The sequence below is a fragment of the Delphinus delphis genome, chromosome 6 (genome assembly GCF_949987515.2).
Source record: "Delphinus delphis chromosome 6, mDelDel1.2, whole genome shotgun sequence".
Classification (NCBI taxonomy): Eukaryota; Metazoa; Chordata; class Mammalia; order Artiodactyla; family Delphinidae; genus Delphinus; species Delphinus delphis.
The window spans coordinates 112110660-112131983 of NC_082688.1; the positions used below are offsets into that span (position 1 = coordinate 112110660).

At 46.4% G+C, this 21324-nt stretch overlaps 1 protein-coding gene across 2 annotated transcripts in view; it reads left to right on the forward strand.

Annotated features, from left to right (window-relative positions):
- Positions 1–20892, forward strand: part of MFAP3L (microfibril associated protein 3 like) — a 43117-nt gene extending 22225 nt beyond the window's left edge. For both annotated transcript variants that reach the window (XM_060015298.1, XM_060015299.1), the window contains one exon: positions 15199–20892. In XM_060015298.1, coding sequence (XP_059871281.1) covers positions 15199–16127 — 929 coding nt within the window. In that variant the 3' untranslated portion in view covers positions 16128–20892. The remainder of the gene's footprint in view (positions 1–15198) is intronic.
- Positions 20893–21324: the final 432 nt, after the last annotated feature.

Genomic DNA, 21324 nt, shown 5'->3' on the forward strand with positions numbered 1-21324 from the left:
TGGATTTGTTTTCCATTCCCCTGTAGCATTCTGCCACCAAAAATAACTAAGAATTATCTCTGCAAATAAACATGCACAGCGTAAGGAAGCCGAGCCGAACTGTACAAAGTTCACAGTTGTCTCACAGCTACTCGACCTTTGTGGAATTTATTGTTATACATTTTGCTTTCGTTTACATGGCTCTAGTGTTTTTATCCTCTGCTTTGCAAATGTTTTTAGTAGCCCGTGAGATGCTTTCAACTCCTTCTGTCAGGGGGCCTCAACAAACTGTGCCAGCCACGTCTTGAGACCTGAGTGTATCACCCCCTGCAACATATCCAGGAGGGGGTCAGCGCCCACAGCACTAAGTGTACAGCATCCTTTGCCTCTCAGATGAAGCGTGGAGTAGTGCATTAACCTAGGGAAGTGTTATACCGAATTTCTCTTAAATATGTTCAGTATTTGAGATTTAAAAAATCAACTCCTCAAAAGGCATGAGACAAAATTTATGTAACTATAAATATATTACTGCAAATTCAGCAGAACAGCACAATGGCATCTCTTTGAGCAAGTTCCTCAACTTTTCGGAGCCAGTTTTCCTATCTGTAAAGCGGAGATAATCCTCTTTTACCGCCAGGCAGGGCTGTGCAATTTGTGTCATGTATGAAATGTCAGTCCAGCACGTGGAACACACCAAGCCATCAGTAGACGGCAGCTGCCACCGTCATGGGTCACATCACCAGTGTCCTGTGTTGTCACAGGCAGGATCCCAAGTGCGTCTGTCTCTGCTTCGTAGTACGGTGTGTTTTGTAAAGAAAGGAAATAGTTTTCTGGGCAGTTTCTTATTCCCTCTCTCAAGTTCTCAACCTTTTAAAAAAACATTCAGTAAAGACCAAAAACATTTATATCCCTTAAGTGTTGTTTAGAAGCTCGAGTTAACGCTGGGAGGGATGTGATGGCGAGAGTGGCGCCCCCCGCCTCCACCAGCAACATCCCCCACCCCCCGACACATACCCTCCGCATGCAAGGGGCCCGCTGCTCTCCAACGCGCCCAAGCCTCGGAGCAGCGAGTGTGGATGTTACGGAGTATGGTATGCACAGGATGAACTTTCCCTTTGCCTAACCCACTGGTTCTCTCACCCAGAGGACGCCGGCCATGTCTGGAGGTGTTTTTGGTTGTCATAGCTGGGGCAGGAGGGAAAGGACCAGGGAGATGTACTGCTGGCATCTAGAGGGTGGAAGCCAGGGATGCCCTCAGTATCCTGCAATGCACAGACAGACCCCTCCCAAGAATTATCTGAAGCAAAATGCCAGCCCAAGAGAAGAAACCCTGGTCTCAACTAAAGAAGCAACCTCAGCCCGCTAAAGAATCATTCCAAAGTCGGTTAAGTCACTTGCGTGAACCCATAATGTATTTTTCCATAAAAGTGGTACTTCGGTTCATTTGCCAGATTGAGTCACGTCGAGGGCCAGCCTGGTAATGAGCCACCATTTATAGCGTCGTTTTTTAATGGGTTGTGCTCCCCCTTTGGGGTGTGAGCCCAGACTGCTTTAGTCTTAGCAGTGGGAAGACCCTTCCCCATCCCCCTCGGATGAGGATGTGAGGGCTGAGATGCTATTTCCATCCACCCAGTGCAGGGTGCTCTCAGAAGACCACCTACGCCCACTCTCAGAAGAGACTCCTGCCAGCCTGCACGGACTGACGTGCTTGGCACATTTTTAAAAATGGAGATTATCAGGCCAAATGAGCCTGAGGGTCAGATGTTTCCTTTGCCAGGAAATGAAAAGACGGGTTCTTTTCAGATATTATTTATGCCTTGAAGCAAAGCACAACTGCAGGCTTTGAACAGCCCGGGCCTCCCCCCAACCTTCCTGAGCTGAGAGCCGAGCTAATCCCTGATGATCCCAGGCCACCTCTGTCCCACGTGATGTAGGAAGCAGCTTGGTAGAGCTGCCCCAGGACCATGCGAAGAGCCCGCTTGGGAAGCTGGGGGTGGTGTCGCAGGAGCCCTTGCAGCTTGCAGTGTTTATAACGTGGGCCTCTGCAGTGGCTTGGGGGAGCTATCATCTCCTGCAGAAGCCCCGTAACAGGTGCAGCCATGCGGGGCTCCATTTGTTCTCAGTTCTGTTTTGTAAAAAGGCTTGGATCCTTTCCCCTCATAGCTTCTATTTCACATGTTAGAAAATAGACCCCATGCTTACAGACACATGCGCGTGTTTGGTTCTTATTTGAAGAGTGTGGATTCAGTGCGGCATCGCTCAAGTGAGTGTTGCACTTGCTTTCTGTTTGCATAAACGTTATTGGAACTGTCACCACCCAAAGAGTTTTAAGTTGGTTTCAGGAAGATAACCTCCTTGTTTTAGCAGACTGAACTCCTCCTTGAAAAGTTTAAGAGCTTCCGTGTCTAAATGGCATTGTGAACAGAGGCTTAATGTTCTCCTACCACCTATCGGGAATGCAGACGAACCACACATCAGCTTGTTGACACTTTCACAGAAAGACATCTTCAAGGAAAAAGAGAAATCCTTTTCTTCTCATAAATAATTTGAGGGAAATTCTAAGAGCTTTTCAGTGGGGCATGGTGTTAATTTTTAATGCTGAGCCATCCTCAGGACGGCTGGAAAGATTGGGGATTTCGGCAGACGTGGGTTTGGAGGGAAGTTGTAGTTACAGCATCTTTGTGATTGTGCTGTCACCTTTCTCGTGATGCTCGGGTTCCGGGAAGAGTTGGTGCTGCTGTTTCTGTCCAGCGGTCATTTGGTCGGAAGGTGTTGGCACCGGCATTCGTCCTGATCTGTCATGTCGAGTCACAGTAACCCGTGTGCCGTGGCCTTTCCTGGTGGCACGAGTTTTTTTGTTTTGGTTTGGTTTTTTTTGCGGTACGCAGGCCTCTCACTGTTGTGGCCTCTCCCATTGCGGAGCACAGGCTCCGGACGCGCAGGCTCAGTGGCCGTGGCTCACGGACCCAGCCGCTCCGCGGCACGTGGGATCCCCCCAGACTGGGGCACGAACCCATGTCCCCTGCATCGGCAGGCGGGGAGTCTCAACCACTGCGCCACCAGGGAAGCCCGGTGGCACGGGTTTTAACTGTCACCACGCGACACCGCTGACCTGCTTCTCTAGTTGCTGGATGGTCCCCTGACCCAGTTCTGTCGACATGACCTCGTGCCATCCTCAGTGCCTCCCCCTCCCCGTGCCTGGGCCCCACAGTGACACAGTGATACGAGGTCAGCCGCCTTCCTGGCCTGCGACCCCGGTGACGGCTTCACCCAGAGGATGTAGGCCGTGAGGAAGGCTCTAGAACTGTGTCCCTGGGGAGAAAGATGCTGACAAGGAGATTTTTTTCACTACCTTGATTTTCTTACACTCGTTGATATTTTCCCAGTCAATCTAGGCCTGCCTGATTTGAAGCGTTTCAAGAATTCTAGAAGTGGGTCACAGGCTCCATTCATCTTGCACTTTGGTCGATGCGAAAACCCAGCCTTGCAGTGTGCCTTCCCATCCTCCCAGCAACACACTGTATAATCAGGGCCCCCTTCCCCTGGCGCTCTGCAAGGTGGGAAAGTCATCTGTTTTAAAAAATTACTTCAATCTATTTAAATTTAATTATGATTTAACCACAAGTGATTTTGTGCACTTTGACACTACCTGCATTCCTTTTTTCTGTGACTTCTCTGTCCGTCTCTTTTCCTTTTTTTTTTTCCTTTTGGGTTCTTTGTCTTGATTTATAGGAGTTCTTTATGTTTCATAGTTATTAAGCATTTGTCTGTCAAATATTCCAGAATTTTCTCCCACTCTTTCATTTGCTCTCAACTTTAGTGTAACAGATGTTACAGTGTAAAACGTTGAATTTGGGAGAAATCCGATCCCATCAGGGTTCTCTGTTAGAGTTTCTGGGATTCTTGAAATGTTGGAAAAGGCTTTCTGGTCCCAAGGTTAGAAAAATGTTTTCATATCTTTTATTAACTTTATAGTTTTAATTTTATGTTTAGAGTACTTGGAATTTATTTTTAGGTATCACATAAACTAGGAATTTAACTTCATTTTCTTTCAGATGAGTAGTCAGTGATCCCAGTATTCTTCCCCCCGATTTGAAATGACCTTTTCCTTCATTTAAAATTCCCACGCTTGCCAGCATCTTCATCTGGACTTTGAGGTTTCCTCTGCTGAGTGAACCAGGGGTCAGAGCAGGGGACGTGCAGGTGGCGCATCCCCTCTTGGTCTGTACAACGTCTGTCAGCTGCAGCAGTGCACACGGGCTCCCCTCTTTTGCTCACCTGCCCTGCTGCCCCCTCTGGCCTTGGAAGTGCTTCCTCTCCCTCCTACTCCTCTGCCTGCACCCCCGTGCCGCTCGGGACCACACCCCCGCCGAGCAGCATCCTTACCGTCCCCGCTACGCGCACAGGGCACGTGCCACGTGCCCCAGGTTGGCTGCGAGTCTGCAGCCCTCTCGGGGCCCGCTGGTTTCTGCAGCCGGGGGTCATGTCTTACTCATCTTTGTAGCTGCATCTTCTGGCAGGGAGCCTGGTGACAGACAATGTGTTCAGTAATGTTTGTTGACCGAATGCATGAACAAGATAAAAAATACCACTGTCCTAACTTCATCACACAGCGCAGCCCTCAGTGTGCTTCAGCTACAAGCGAACCTCTGTTAGCATTTGTCTTTGCAAAGGCGATGCCCCAGTTCACATGGGCCTCTCATGCCTGGAGTATCCGGGGAGACCGTGAAGGATTCCCGAGAGCCGCACGGCCCATCTCCTGGGGTGTCAGCCTCCAGCCGTGCATCAGGATCAGGACAGAGCGGGAGTATGGGATGGGGAAGGCCATCCCGAGGGGCAGCGGGGGAGCTCCCATCCGAGCACAGGACCGGAACTGGGGACTGCCCTCTCGAGTGTCAAGGAGGCGGTTTCTTCTTGTTGTTTTAAATTTTTATTTATTTATTTATTGGCTCTGTTGGGTCTTCGTTTCTGTGCGAGGGCTTTCTCTAGTTGCGGCGAGCGGGGGCCACTCTTCATCGCAGTGCACGGGCTTCTTACTGTCGTGGCCTCTCGATGCGGAGCACAGGCTCCAGACGCGCAGGCTCAGTAGTTGTGGCTCACAGGCCCAGTTGCTCCGCGGCATGTGGGATCCTCCCAGACCAGGGCTCGAACCCGTGTCCCCTGCATTAGCAGGAGGATTCTCAACCACTGCGCCACCAGGGAAGCCCTGTTGTTGTTTTTTTTAATTTTCTTTTTTATACAGCAGGTTCTTATTAGTTATCTATTTTAAACATATTAATGTATATATGTCAATCCCAATCTCCCAATTCATCCCACCACCACCACCCTCCCCCTGCCTTCCTCCCTTGGTGTCCATACATTTGTTCTCTACATCTGTGTCTATTTCTGCCTTGCAAACCAGTTCATCTGTACCATTTTTCGAGATTCCACATATATGCGTTAATATACAATATTTGTTTTTCTCTTTCTACTTATTTCACTTTGTACGACAGCCTCTAGGTCCATCCACAGCTCTACAAATGACCCAATTTCGTTCCTCTCTATGGCTGAGTAATATTCCGTTGTATATATATGTGCCACATCTTCTTTATCCATTCGTCTGTCGAGGGACACTTAGGTTGCTTCCATGTCCTGTATTGTAAATAGTGCTGCAGTGAACACTGTGGTACATGAGTCTTTTTGAATTATGGTTTTCTCAGGATATATGCCCTGTAGTGGGATTGCTGGGTCGTATGGTAGTTCTATTTTTAGTTTTTTAAGGAACCTCCATACTGTTCTCCATAGTGGCTGTATCAATTTACATTCCCACCAACAGTGCAAGAGGTTTCCCTTTTCTCCACACCCTTTCCAGCATTTGTTGTTTGTAGATTTTCAGATGATGCCCATTCTAACCAGTGTGAGGTGATACCTCATTGTAGTTTTGATCTGCATTTCTCTAATAATTAGTGATGTTGAGCAGCTTTTCATGTGCTTCTTGGCCATCTGTATGTCTTTGGAGAAATCTCTATTTAGGTCTTCTGCCCATTTTTTGATTGGGTTGTTTGTTTTTTTAATATTGAGCTGCATGAGCTGTTTATATAGTTTGGAGATTAATCCTTTGTTGATTCGTTTGCAAATATTTTCTCCCATTCTGAGGGTTGTTTTTTCATCTTGTTTATGGTTTCCTTTGCTGTGCAAAGGCTTAATTTTAAGTTTCATTAGGTCCCATTTGTTTACTTTTGTTTTTATTTCCATTACTCTAGGAGGTGGGTCAAAAAAGATCTTGCTGTGATTTATGTCAAAGAGTGTTCTTCCTATGTTTTTCTCTAAGAGTTTTATAGTGTCCAGTCTTACATTTAGGTCTTTAATCAATTTTGAGTTTATTTTTGTGTGAGTGTTCTAAATATATTCTTCTACATGTAGCTGTCCAATTTTCCCAGCCACTTATTGAAGGGACTGTCATTTCTCCATTGTATAGTCTTGCCTCCTTTATCAAAGATAAGTTGACCATAGGTGCATGGGGTTATCTCTGGGCTTTCTATTCTGTTCCATTGATCTGTATTTCTGTTTTTGTGCCAGTACCATACTGTCTTGATGACTGTAGCTTGTAGTATAGTGTGAAGTTCGGGAGCCTGATTCCTCCAGCTCCATTTTTTTCCCTCAAGATTGCTTTGGCTATTCGGGGACTTTTGTGTCTCCATACAAATTTTAAGATATTTTGTTCTACTTCTGTAAAAAATGCCATTGGCAATTTGATAGGGATTCCATCGAATCTGTAGATTGCTTTGGGTAGTATAGTCATTTTCACAATGTTGATTCTTCCAATCCAAGAACATAGTATATCTCTCCATATGTTTTCTGTCATCTTTGATTTGTTTCTTCAGTGTCTTACAGTTTTCTGAGTACAGGTCTTTTACGTCCTTAGGTAGGTTTATTCCTAGGTATTTTATTCTTTTTGTTGGAGTGGTGAAGGGGATTGTTTCCTTAATTTCCCTTTCTGATCTTTCATTGTTAGTGTATAGGAATGCAAGAGATTTCTGTGCATTAATTTTCTATCCTGCAACTTTACCAAGTTCATTTATTAGTTATAGGAGTTTTCTGGTGGCATCTTTAGGATTCTCTGTGTATAGTATGTCATCTACAAACAGTGACACTTTTACTTCTTCTTTTCCAATTTGTATTCCTTCTATTTCTTTTTCTTCTCTGATTGCCATGGCTAGGATTTCTAAACTATGTTGAATAATAGTGATGAAAGTGGACATCCTTGTCTTTTCTTGATCTTAGAGGAAATGCTTTCAGTTTTTCACCATTGAAATGATGTTGGCTGTGGATTTGTCCTATATGGCCTTTATTATGTTGAGGTAGGTTCCCTCTATGCCCACTTTCTGGAGAGGTTTTATCATAACTGGGTGTTGAATTTTGTTACAAGCTTGTTCTGCATCTATTGAGATGGTCATATCGTTTTTCTTCTTCAATTTGTTAATATGGTGTATCACGTTGATTGATTTACTCTGTTTGCTAGTATTTTGTTGAGGATTTTTGCATCTATATTCCTCAGTGATATTCGTCTGTAATTTTCTTTTTTTGTAGTATCTTTGCCTAGTTTTGGTATCAGGGTGATGGTGGCCTCATAGAATGAGTTTGGGAGTGTTCTTTCCTCCCCAATTTTTTGGAAGAGTTTGAGAAGAATGGGTGTTAACTCTTCTCTAAATGTTTCATAGAATTCACCTGTGAATCCATCTGGTCCTGGACTTCTGTTTGTTGGAAGATTTTTAATCACTTTCATTACTTGTGATTGGTCTGTTCATATTTTCTATTTCTTCCTGGTTCAGTCTTGGAAGGTTATACCTTTCTAAGAATTTATCCATTTCTTCCAGGTTGTCCATTTTATTGGCATAGAGTTGCCAATAAAATGGTGTCTGTTGTAACTTCTCCTTTTTCATTTCTAATTTTATTGATTTGAGTCCTCTCCCTCTTCTTCTTCATGAGTCTGGCTAATGGTTTATCAATTTTGTTTATCTTCTCAAGGAACCAGCTTTTAGTTTTATTGCTCTTTGCTATTGTTTTCTTTGTTTCTGTTTCATTCATTTCTGCTCTGATCTTTATGATTTCTTTCCTTCTGCTAACTTTGGGTTTTGTTTGTTCTTCTTTCTCCATTTCCTTTAGGTGTAAGTTAGATTGTTTATTTGAGATGTTTGTTGTTTGTTGAGGTAGACCTGTATAGCTATAAACTTCCCTCTTAGAACTGCTTTTGCGGCATCCCATACGTTTTGGGTTGTCGTGTCTCCATTGTCATTTGTTTCTAGGTATTTTTTTATTTCCTCTTTGACTTCTTCAGTGATATCTTGGTTATCTAGTAACGTATTGTTTAGCCTCCATGTGTTTGTGTTTTTTACATTTTTTTTTTTACTGTAATTGATATCTAGTCTCATAGCGTTGTGGTCAGAAAAGATGCTTGATATGATTTCAATTTTCTTAAATTTACTGAGGGTTGATTTGTGACCCAAGATGTGATCTCTCCTGGAGAATGTTCCATGCACACTTGAGAAGAAAGTGTAATCTGGTGTTTTTGGATGGAATGTCCTATAAATATCAATTAAATCTATCGGCTCTATTGTGTCATTTAAAGCTTGTGTTTCCTTATTAATTTTCTGTCTGGATAATCTGTCCTTTGGTGTAAGTGAGGTGTTAAAGTCTCCCACTACTATTGTATTACTGTTGATTTCCTCTTTTATAGCTATTAGCAGTTGCTTTATGTATTAAGGTGCTCATGTGTTGGGTGCATATATATTTATAATTGCTATGTCTTCTTCTTGGATTGATCCCTTGATCATTATGTACTGTCCTTCCTGTCACTTGTAACATTCTTTATTTTAAAGTCTATTTTGTCTGATATCAGTATTGCTACTCCAGCTTTCTTTTGATTCCCACTTGCATGGAATATCTTTTTCCTTCCCCTCACTTTCAGTCTGTATGTGTCCCTAGGTCTGAAGGGCGTCTCTTGTAGGCAGCATATATATGGGTCTTGTTTTTGTATCCATTCAGCGAGCCTGCGTCTTTTGGTTGGAGCATTTAATCCATTCATATTTAAGGTAATTATCAACATGTATTACCAAAACTATCGATATGTATGTTCCTATTACCATTCTCTTAATTGTTTTGGGTTTGTTTTTGTAGTTCCTTTTCTTTTCTTGTGTTTCCCACTTAGAGAAGTTCCTTTAGCATTTGTTGTAGAGCTGGTTTGGTGGTGCTGAATTCTCTTAGCTCTTGTTTGTCTGTAAAGCTTTTGATTTCTCCATTTTATCTGAATGAAACGCTTGCTGGGTAGAATAATCTTGGTTGTAGGTTCTTCCCTTTCATAACTTTAAATATATCATGCCCCTCCCTTCTGGCTTGTAGAGTTTCTGCTGAGAAATCAGCTGTTCACTGTATGGGAGTTCCCTTGTATGTTTTTTGTCGTTTTTCCCTTGTTGCTTTCAATAATTTTTCTTTGTCTTTAATTTTTGCCAATTTGATTACTGTGTGTCTCGGCGTGTTTCTCCTTGGGTTTATCCTGCATGGGGACTCTCTGCGCTTCCTGGACTTGGGTGGCTATTTCCTTTCCCATGTTAAGGAAGTTTTCAACTATAATCTCTTCAAATACTTTCTCGGGTCCTCTCTCTCTCTTCTCCTTCTGGGACCCCTATAATGCGAATGTTGGTGCACTTAATGTTGTCCCAGAGGTCTCTTAACCTGTCGTCATTTCTTTTCATTTTTTTTCTTTATTATGTTCCACGGCAGTGAATTCCACCATTCTGTCTTCCAGGTCACTTATCCGTTCTTCTGCCTCAGTTATTCTGCTATTGATTCCTTCTAGTGTATTTTTCATTTCAGTTATTGTATTGTTCATCTCTACTTGTTTGTTCTCTAATTCTTCTAGGTCTTTGTTAAACATTTCTGGCATCTTCTCAATCTTTGCCTCCATTCTTTTTCCGAGGTCCTGTATCATCTTCACTATCATTATTCTGAATTCTTTTTCTGGAAGGTTGCCTATCTCCACTTCATTTAGTTGTTTTTCTAGGGTTTTTCTCGTTCCTTCATCTGGTACATAGCCCTCTGCCTTTTCATCTTATCTGACTTTCCGTGAATGTGGTTTTCGTTCCACAGGCTGCAGGGTTGTAGTTCTTGCTTCTGCTGTCTGCCCTCTGGTGGGTGAGGCTATCTAAGAGGCTTGTGCAAGTTTCCTGATGGGAGGGACTGGTGGTGGGTAGAGCTGGGTGTTGCTCTGGTGGGCACAGCTCAGTAAAACTTTAATCTGCTTGTCTGCTGTTGCATGGGGCTGGGTTCCCTCCCTGTTGGTTGTTTGGCCCGTGGCAACCCAACACTGGAGCCTTCCCGGGCTCTTTGGTGGGGCTAATGGCAGACTCCGGGAGGGCTCACGCCAAGGAGTACTTCCCAGAACTTCTGCTGCCAGTGTCCTTGTCCCCACGGTGAGCCACAGCCACCCCCTGCCTCTGCAGGTGACCCTCCAACACTAGCAGTTAGGTCTGGTTCAGTCTCCTATGGGGCCACTCCTCCTTCCCCTGGGTCCCAGTGCGTACACTGCTTTGTGTGTGCCCTCCAAGAGTGGAGTCTCTGTTTCTCCCAGTCCTGTCAGAGTCCTGCAATCAAATCCCACTAGCCTTCAAAGTCTGATTCTCTAGGAATTCCTCCTCCCGTTCCTGGACCCCCAGCTTGGGAAGCCTGACGTGGGGCTCAGAACCTTCACTCCAGTGGGTGGACTTCTGTGGTATAAGTGTTCTCCAGTCTCTGAGTCACCCACCCAGCAGTTATGGGATTTGATTTTACTGTGATTGCACCCCTCCTACCGTCTCATCGTGGCTTCTCCTTTGTCTTTGGATGTGGGGTATGTTTCTTGGTGAGTTCCAGTGTCTTCCTGTCCATGATTGTTCAGCAGTTAGTTGTGATTCTGGTGCTCTCGCAAGAGGGAGTGAGATCACGTCCTTCTAGTCGGCCATCTTGAACCAGTCTGTCAAGGAAACGTTTGACACAGAATTTTTGGTATTAGAATCAGAAAGTGATGGCTCAACATCTGCCTTTAAAAAAAACAAAAAAATATCTGGTTAACTTATTTGGCTGCGCCGGGTCTTAGTTGTGGCATTGAGGTCTTCGCTGGGACATGCAGGATCTCTTACTTGCGGCATGCAGGATCTTTTAGTTGTGCCTTTCCTCCAAAGTCATTTCCTCCAAAGTCATTGCCTGTTGAAGTGACTCAGCGTCAGCGGCTCACATTTTAGGTGTTTACTTTTGCTGAAATGTTGCAGCTTAGTGAGAATTCAGCACATGGTTGTGACATCCCTGCTCAACTCCAGTTTAAAATCATCCCTGGAGCTGCAGCACCAAGCTTCCCCGCCCCAGGTGGCTGGGTCTTCGGGTCCCTGTGACAGTCACTGGGGCCCTTTTTATTCCCTCGACCTCCTGATGGCTGAAGTCAGACCTTCCAGGCTGGGTCTCAGGACAAGGTATTTACAGACTAAGGAGAAAGGCAACATGTGGCCCAGGAATGTTCTCGAAACGATCCTAGTGGGGCGGCTGCCTGTGATTCTCCATGAGCCTGGGCCCCTGCTGATGTGGTAGGACCCCCAGGGTGGGGTTCATAGTGTTCGGGGCTGCATACAGCAGGAGAACATGCAGAAATCTTTATTTCTCACTAATCGAAGGTCATGCTGAGGCTGAGAGGAAGTATTTAGAGTCTTAGTTCCTGGGAAGGAAGGAATGTATCAGCCTTTAGACAGGACATGATACAGACATACATCACCTTTGAGGCCAGAATCGTCTTTCATCGTGTGTGTGTGTGTGTGTGTGTGTGTGTGTGTGTGTGTGTTGGCTTCCCAAGACTCGCTTTGAGATCTGGCAAAACAAGGTTTAGTCCAGGTCACACGTTCCCTTTACCTCGTCGTACCTGAGAAGCCTAAGCAGCATTACTATGACCTTAATCCATAAAGTAAATGTGACATGTGGTTTGTTTCGAGAGAAATACAGTGAAGGACTGAACCCTGAAGAGAGGGATGTCTTGGTGTCCTTGTCGTGGACTCGAAACAGGGACTTGCTGGCAGAGAGATGGGTCTCAGTTATTTAACTGTAGTGTCACAGCTCCTATTAGGGGTGATACCTGCCTGTTTCAGGATAATCATATGTGATTCATTGTTGTGGTTTATCGTTAGGCAAATATAGTCACTTCGCAGATTCATGGCTGGGCTTCGGGCTTCCGGAACAAACGAGGTTAATTACTGGATAAGGTATATGATAGGTGTTCGTCCAAGGACCCACGGCCCTGGGCTGAGAAGCAGAATACGTGCCAAACTAATAAGTTATGCACTGTACATCTCACCGGTTTCCCCAGAACGAACTACAAGTGTCACCTAATTGTGTTTGATTCCAGACTGTGCCTGTTTTGACCGTCCGACAGGGAACTTCTGGAGTGTCTGAGTCGGTATCTGCTTTGAATCGCTTAGGTCCAGGATAGATAAATATACATCAATAGACGATTAAAAACATGCCTAGGGCTTCCCTGGTGGCGCAGTGGTTGAGAGTCCGCCTGCCGATGCAGGGGATGCAGGTTTGTGCCCCGGCCCGGGAAGATCCCACATGCCGCGGAGCGGCTGGGCCCGTGAGCCATGGCCGGTGAGCCTGCGCGTCCGGAGCCTGTGCTCCGCAACGGGAGAGGCCGCAACAGTGAGAGGCCCACGTACCACCAAAAAAAAAAACATGCCTAAAGATAACTATAAAATCCAAGTTCAGAAACCCTTTGAATAGTGAGTAGAGGAAATTGTTGGCATCTTGTAACTGGCCTGCATTTTTACACTTCACTTTTCTATCACAATTAGGTGCAGTTATCGCTGAGCGCCTTGCTTAGGTGTGGGGAGAGAGCTGTTTCTGTTCCCGTCAGGTGCCTGCCTTCTGAGTTCAGCACTCCTTTCTGCTCTTCCTCCACACCCCGGTTCCCCCTACCCTGTCCTTGAATTTGTAGATAATTCCTCTGTGTCCTTGAATTTGTAGATAATAATTCCTCCTCAGAGGGAGCGAGGGTGGGAGGTTAGGAGGTGGACAAATTGATCCTAACTGTTCCTCATACAAAGAACCTCACCTTCTCACCTGCTCCCTTCCTATTTCCTGTTGTTCTCCAACAATCAGTATGAGAAACTCCTATAGGTAGAGTCTGTAATTCTCTGGCACCCAGTACCTTCCACATCTATCATAAGCTTTCAGGCAACCGGAGTTGTTATTTTTTTCTGTGCCTGCCGTAGTGTGGTTTGATGAAACATGCCCATTTGAAGAACACAAACGGATCATTTCCCTTGCTCAGATTATTCTCTGTTTGGATAAATCTGCCACTGAAGTATCAAGTTTCATGTTCGGGAACAAACGGACAGGGTGGGAGGCTTGCCTCTGCCCATCTGGACGAGAGAAGGTTTCACAGGCCGGGCGCTAGGGTGGTCTGTTCATATACGTTCACAAGAGATGGATATGCGCTAGATTTCCCAAACCAGTGTTTCCTACTCTCGGGAAAGTACACTGGCTGCATTATTAGAAGCAGGGTACTTGGGGACACCAGGACCCACTCTTCTCAGATGTTCCTTCAGGAAGCAGAGGAATGTGGCAGCATCTACAAGAGGCTTCCTGCCAGGCTCCCCAGACCAGCGGGAGGAGGGGCTGCAGGTCCCCGACGGCCCCCACGGCTCCGGCCAGCCTCCCGAAGGATGGTCCTTGGAGCAGAGGACCTGGAATAACGGGGGCCTCTGCTGTCTCATCCCACAGTCCCTGGAGACCCTGGTCGCTTTGGTGCTCACAAATTTCTTCTTTTTTTAAAAAATACAAAGTGATATGGGCTTCCCTGGTGGCGCAGTGGTTGAGAGTCCGCCTGCCGATGCAGGAGACGCGGGTTCGTGCCCCGGTCCGGGAGGATCCCACATGCCGCGGAGCGGCTGGGCCTGTGAGCCATGGCTGCTGAGCCTGCGCGTCCGGAGCCTGTGCTCCACAACGGGAGAGGCCACAGCAGTGAGAGGCCCGCGTACCGCAAAAAATAAATAAATACAAATCGATAATACACCCTTAAAAGGAAACCACGCGCTAAGTTGCCGCATCTCTCAGTAGAGGCCTCTGGCTTGCTTGGGGACGCAAGTGCTTTTATGCAGAAAGATCTTCCTGCTACTCAGAACTCCCCCGAGGCCGGGCCGGGACCCTTCTCTCTCTACAGGACAGTCTAGGGAGGTGGAGGGTTTTCAGAAAGGCTCAGACCCAAGACCTGGAAGGCCAAGCTAGGATCACGTTTCCTGGGGTCCTCTGACCGGCGGGTACACAGGCAGACTAAGGAGTAATCCCTAGCAAAGATTAATTCAGGTTAAGAACCTCATTCCCAGGGCAACGATCCTTTCCAGGCCAGAGGGGGGTAGAATTCTTATCTATTACAACGCTTTTCAGTGTGCGTTCTCCATTGTGTGAGGCCTGGTTTCAACCTGATGGGTCTGTGATTTATTTGCAAAGCGAAACCAAATTGTTGCTTATTCACACCCAGCCTCTGAATATCCACAGCATTAGCTTGTAACTTTAAGTGACGTAGTTCATTGTAGCTTCTCAAAATTAATTATTTATGTTTCCATCAACGGAGGTCATACCAGGACTACTTCAATCTCAAATATGAGAAACCCAGGTGAACAATTACAATTCAACTGATTTACTCCAGTTTTTATGTTGATCCTAAAGTACTTTATCTTCTGAAAAGTATTAAAACTCTCCAGTGAACATATATATTCTGTAGAGCCACGCTCACAGGCAGGCTAGAAAATCAGATGCTACATGAAGGAATTCTCTAGTAAGAGCAAGCATTTTCCATACTGTTTATTTTTCTAATTTTGCTCTAGGATGTGGAATCACACAGTATGATTTGGTATTAAGAGTACAGCCTCTTGGGCTTGAGTTCACGTCTAGCTCAACTGCTTCCAAACTGGTGCCCTGGGGAGGTGGCTTAGTGGACCTGTGCCTCAGTTTCCCCATCCTGTAAAATGGGCCAGTGCTGGTAGCTCCTCCCTGAGTTGTGAGGATTAGGCGAGCTAACACCGTCACCGTCTGGCAAGGTCGGCGTTCGCCGTGGGCGCTGTCGGCAGTGGCAGACATGGTGGTGGGAGATGTGCTCAGCGACGTGCGGGGCAGTGGCTGCAGGGAGTGGAGGGCCCGGCTGACTCTGTCCTCTTCCTCCTGCAGGAAAGTGGCAGATGCACGACGGCCTCCTGAACATCACCAAGGTGTCCTTCACGGACCGAGGTCGATACACATGTGTGGCAGCCAACGTCCACGGCACCGTGAACAACACGGTGACGCTGAGGGTGGTCTTCACGTCGGGGGACATGGGCGTGTACTACATGGTGGTGTGCCTGGTGGCCTTCACCGTGGTGCTGGCCCTCAACATCACCCGCCTCTGCATGATGAGTAGCCACCTGAAGAAGACCGAGAAGGCCATCAACGAGTTCTTCCGTACAGAGGGCGCCGAGAAGCTGCAGAAGGCCTTCGAGATCGCCAAGCGCATCCCCATCATCACGTCGGCCAAGACGTTGGAGCTGGCCAAGGTCACACAGTTCAAGACCATGGAGTTCGCCCGCTACATCGAGGAGCTGGCCCGCAGCGTGCCGCTGCCCCCGCTCATCATGAACTGCAGGACCATCGTGGAGGAGCTCATGGAGGTGGTAGGGCTGGAGGAGCAGGGCCAGAACTTCGTGCGCCACGCGCCTGAGGGCCAGGAGGCCACCAGCGGGGACGAGGTCTACACCATCCCCGACGCCCTGCAGCGGAGCGAGTCCCCCACCGCTGACTCAGACGCCTCGTCGCTGCACGAGCAGCCCCAGCAGATTGCCATCGAGGTGTCCGTGCACCCCCAGGCCCGGAGGGAGCCCACGGATGACCGGGACGGGGGGCCCCTCGAGGCCAGAGACGAGGAGGACACCGAGCCCTCGGCCGAGCACTCCCCCGAGTCCGCGGCGCCTTCCACCGAGGTCACGTCCGCGGCGCTGACCTCCGAGGAGCCCACGCCTGTCGAGGTACCGGACCGTGTCCTGCCCCCAGGTCTCCTGGAAGCCACAGAGCCGGCCGGGGCGTGCGACAGCAACGCCCGCGTCGTCTATGAAAGCCATGTCTAACAACGCCCCCCCGAGAAGCTATGCACACCCCGAGAATCAGGGCCGCCCCCCCCACCCCCAGGGCCAGACGCAGTCCGCCCTCGCCGCTAAGCCTTACCGGAGACGCCTGTCCCGTAGGTAGGAGCCAGGCCCCTTCAGAAGGGAGCGCCTGCGTGCATGCTGTGTGCCCGGACCGCGCCCCGCGAAGGAGGATGCAAGCAGCGGCAGGGTGCAGAGCCGGCGACCTGGGGCAGGTGTCTGTGCGCGCGGCATGAATCTCAGAGGCTCTTCTCTGCCGGATACCTTAATCACTGATGCCCTTTTGGTGTGAGAGACTCTGAGGTCAAGAGCCCTGTCCAATGCACACTGCAGCGCTTTTCCTTTAAAAAGTTATAGGTCTGCTACGAGAGCAACTGCACGTCCGTGGGTCTCTTGCACTTTCTTCTCAGTTTTAACCCCCCTTCACCGGTCCCCTATAACCGAGTCGTTGTGATACGGATGCTAATCGTTCCTTCTGGTTTCGTCCCCTTTGCCACTTTGTCCTTATTTCTCTCCCCCCACCCCCTCGAACCCCCCGCCAAGCTTTTACCTCAGAGGCTTTGGTGTCAGGGCTGATACCCACAAGTCATCTGTGATGTTCCAAAGCAGTTACCAGCCTCATGATTTTTGTCATTTCCCAGCCCTGTCTCCATCCATTGCTTTGTTTGTTTGTTTGTTTCCAATGAAGCTACTGTTGTGAAACTGAGAAAGAAAAAAAAAAAAAAAAAACCTTGCCCAGGATAGCACTTTAATAGCCACATAAAAATGTGTTGCCTGTCCGATTCTGAGAGCCTCTAGGTGAGCTCAGCTGAGGTGGCAGGGAGACTGTAAACTTGAATTTACCCAAACTGTCCATGAAAGATGCTGTTTTTGCGTGTAAGTGACGTCATCCTCCAAACACGGCTGCTGCTTGATCTGGAACGCATGGTGCGTCCAGAGACAGAGGCATCTGAGGAATCCCTGTAGGTGTAGAATGTGGGCTGCCAGGGGCCGCCCGGTGACCCAAACACTTGGTTTGGGGCAGCAAGTGTGAGGGTCCGTGGGATCGCCTAGCCAGGCCCACTTCCCTGAACTGCAGGGCTAACTTGTCCGTCCTTGAAGGGGAGAGTGAAAGGTTCGGGTGATGGCCTCAAATTTCACGCCAGAATTCTTGAATTCATTTGGTCCCACAAGAAAGCAGTTGTATGTGCGGCAGAATGATGTTATAGAAACGACAAAACTAGTCACCCAAAGGCTAGCGTCTCGTCTGATGGTGCCAGTAAGCACCGCAGGCTTTGGGCAGGTGGGGCCTCCGTTCCTTCCCTGGCAGAGGGACAGACCAGACGGGCTCGAGCTCCATCTAGATGGTCCCCTCTCCCACAGAATCACCTGGCCCTCCTCCACAATTACTCGAAAGATTTTTCACTTTCCTCTCTGGTTCCTCTAATCTTCTTTATGGTGAAAGTTAGTATTGATGCAAATCAAGAGGTTCGGTTTCAAAAACCAAAATCATTAGGGCAGCGTCTGCAGTTTAGATGTCATCGTGGAAGAATGAGAGGTATTAGTTCCTTTCCATTTATGAGCAGGGGAGCCATAACCTTGAAGTCGTCTTGAGGGTCGCAGCCACATCATGGTTTCCATGGAGGTTCGCTGGGCCACACGGATCGTGAGAGCAGACCTGATGTTTAGTCCTCACTCTCGCTATCTGGATAAGTGACCTTCGACACCCCCCTGGGTTTAATCTTTCTCATCTGACAAACACGGAGGTGGGACTTGATGGGTCCCCAGATCCCATCCGGCTCAGACATTTTAGAGTTTTAGGGAAAGTTTGTGATGGCCCCCCTTGCAGGAGACAAGCGGTCTTGGGAGCAAACATGGGCACGTGAGGTTAGATACTCTTGCCGCCAACCTTCACGGCAAAAGCATCTGAATCTGTAGCTGAGGGCAGAGGGTTTGGCTTCAGGGGTTTCTCTATGTATAGATAACTGGTGTGACAGGTGGTCTGACAAGACTCAGTTGGATCAGCGTCCTCTTGGCCTCAAATGACCCATTGCCATCAGGTAGGAGTGTCTTGGGTGGTCACATAAAAAATGAGTCGTGAACGGTCCAGAGAAACCTTGACCTCCCACTTGCACTCTCTGGACAAGGGTTTTCTGTATTGGGGTTGCAGAAGAGTTTTATCTCCACCTCTTAGAATTTTCCACTTGTCATGGAGGTCAGCAGATTCTTACCATGGATCTGTACGCCCAAAGCAACAGCAGGGACCCACACTCATTTTGTGACACTGCGTGAACTTTTTCCCATTCTGTCCAGTTCTCCCTCCACCGAAACCCATGTGCACATTTCCATGTGGAAATTACAGGAAAAGGCATCTATCTCTCCCATCTAGGCACTGATTAGGGATAGAAAGTTAAAAACGGGCAGATTTTTTTATGGAGCAGGAGCAGAAACGTGTGACCAAAGAATGTTTTCAGGTTGGTTTTAGCTTCTTTAGACTGGCGAGATTATATAGATTTTTCAAAACCTTTCCCCTCTTTAAGGCATCAGAAAGCTCTTGATAGAGTAACAGCCAACCAAAGAGGAGGCTGGCTTACGACGAAGATTTCTCTGTCCAGAAAGGCTACACTCTTCCTGTTTGTCCTGTAGCTTCTTTACAGAATAGGAAAGCTCTCCTGCTAGAATATGGAACAGAGGTGATCTCGTGACTTTGGGCTGATTTTTCAAAGATAAACCGTTGAGCTTCATAGAAATCCATAAAAGTATGGCTGCTTGTGAGCGTGTGTGTGTGTGTGTGTGTGTGTGTGTATGCACACATGCATACGTCAGACTCATTTGGGCAGTTTTAACAGCTTAGCACTAAATCCCAAGCCATGTCCTTTGGGTCTTAGGTCATTATTCTCAAAAGTAAGCAGTTTCTGGTTTCTGAGTCATCTGGTCATATCTCTAGCGATTTTTTTTTCTTGAAGTTCTGAAAATGATTCAGATATGTGTGCATATTTAATTCACTTAGGTGATCTGTAAACTTGGATGGTATTTATTCTAAATGGGAAAAAATTTTATACTGCAAATCTATGTAATTTATAATGGTTTTGTTTTATATATTATATTTTCATATTTTTAGGGCACATCTATTCTCATCTTTTTGTATATCATGCTTGACAAAAAGAACTAGTAATACTTGACTAAATCTCTAGGAACCAAATGTGACATCTATAATGTATAGAAATCGCTCGGAAAGTAACTGAATGTCCTTACCCATCCTGAGCACTATTGTGCTGTGTCATTACACCCGGAATGATGGCTGGTGAGCGTTTCTTTTTTCAAAACCAAGCCAAAAGGCCTGGCCTCCCACACAGTGGAGTCTGGAATCCTTCCCTTCTTTATCTTTTTCGTTGTGTGTTTCATTTTTAATTGTAGACATCCCGTGTTGTTCAGAATTCCTTTGAAGGGCAAATGTGAGATAAGAAAGCAACTTGATTGAAAGACTTGGCTGGAAGGATGGCTGTGTAACTTATTCACTGGGCTGGTAACATTTCTCATCTAATGGTTGGATTGTTCTTTATTGGTGATCTCAGAGCTGTTCAGCTGTTTAGCTCGTGAAGAAAATGTTAGGCAGACAGAATGTTTGCAAGATTTGGACAGACAGCCTCTAAATGTAGTGCAGCCAACACAGACCAGCTGAGCCTTAGAAACCCCGGTCCCAGCCAGTGGACGAGCCGTTTCAGAAGGCGGATCAGACTCCTGTGTGTGCAGGTTGAATTTCAGTGTTGTACCAGTGCTAAAACTCTTCAAGGGCAGCCCCTGTGGTTCTGTGAACAGGGGTTTCCTCCCAGTGTTTCACTGGGTAAGAAAACGGAGCATTTCCTTTATCTTTCAGATACTCTAATTTATACTCAGCGCAGTTCAGCGACTACTTCCCTGTACCTGTCTTCACGTACCCTTTTGGCAGTCCTTTTAGATCATAATCCTGGTTTCTGTTCTTGCTTTTTAAGCTAATTCATTGGTACTCTTTACATAGCCAGCAGATCTCATTGTATATTCACACACGTGTTTTGAGCACCTGTTACCTTCACGGTGTTAGTCGTTTTTACATTCACCTATTGATTTAAAAATCTTTTAGTAGATAACAGAGTTCATCTTCCTAATGACCCTTAGGGTTAAACCAGTGATTAACAAGGTTTGAATTAAACAAATCAGTGGTGGGGAAAAAATAGAAAAAAACAATTGCTTCTTATGCTTTCTGAAGGACTGAGTGTCTGTTAGACAAGAAAATGTTGTATGAGGGTGATAATGATCTTTCACTGAGATATTTTAGAAATGTCATTTTTAAGGGGACTAATGCTTAGAATACCACAGTCGAAACTGAAGCTCATAGAGAATGTAAAAACAGAAAGCAAATAGTTCTAAGAATATTCTGGCATAAATTATTTTTATTTAACGAGGAATTGAAACCTTCATTGTATCTCTCAGACACCCCAGCACCGCTCACAGAAGGTGCTGGCACTCAACGTTTGATGTGCTATTCCTCTGGTTCTGGAATTTCTTTGTTAAAGCCAGGAAATAAGATGGAAAAATGTATCTGCGTGGAAATGTCAAACTGTTGATTTGTGAGCTATAAATGTTCACCTTTTAAGAATAATTTAAAGGTGTAAACAAATGACTAATATTTAAATTGATACAGAAGCAAAAAAGCAAAAAAACATGTGAGCCATCCTGTATTTTGGTTGTTGCTTTAATAAAGGATTTGCACAGGTGTGCCGAGCGTGTCGTGTCCCAGCTCAAGGCTGTGTGAGTGTGGCCTGATTTACTCTTTCCAGTGGTAAGAAATCTGTAGTCAATCCTCACCCCTACCTGTTGCATCTGTGGCACATCTTGGGGAAAAGGGAAAAACGAAGTAATTGTTACGTGAATCTACAAACTTTATCCAAATTCAAAAATCCTAACTCTGGCCTGACAAACAGGATAGCCATTTATTTTTTATAAATGGCTATCTATACGAAGAAATAATTTTTAACATGTAACATCAAGCTTATTGTAGAAAATCCACAAAGACCAGGAAACTCCCCTACCCAGAACATTCCACGGGAGAAGGCATTAGTCATAGATCCAACACGAAACACCTAGACAGAACCCAGTCCAGACCAAATCCAAGAATATGCTAAGGAGGTGCCCTTTGAAAGCTTTGAAAGCTGGATTCCTC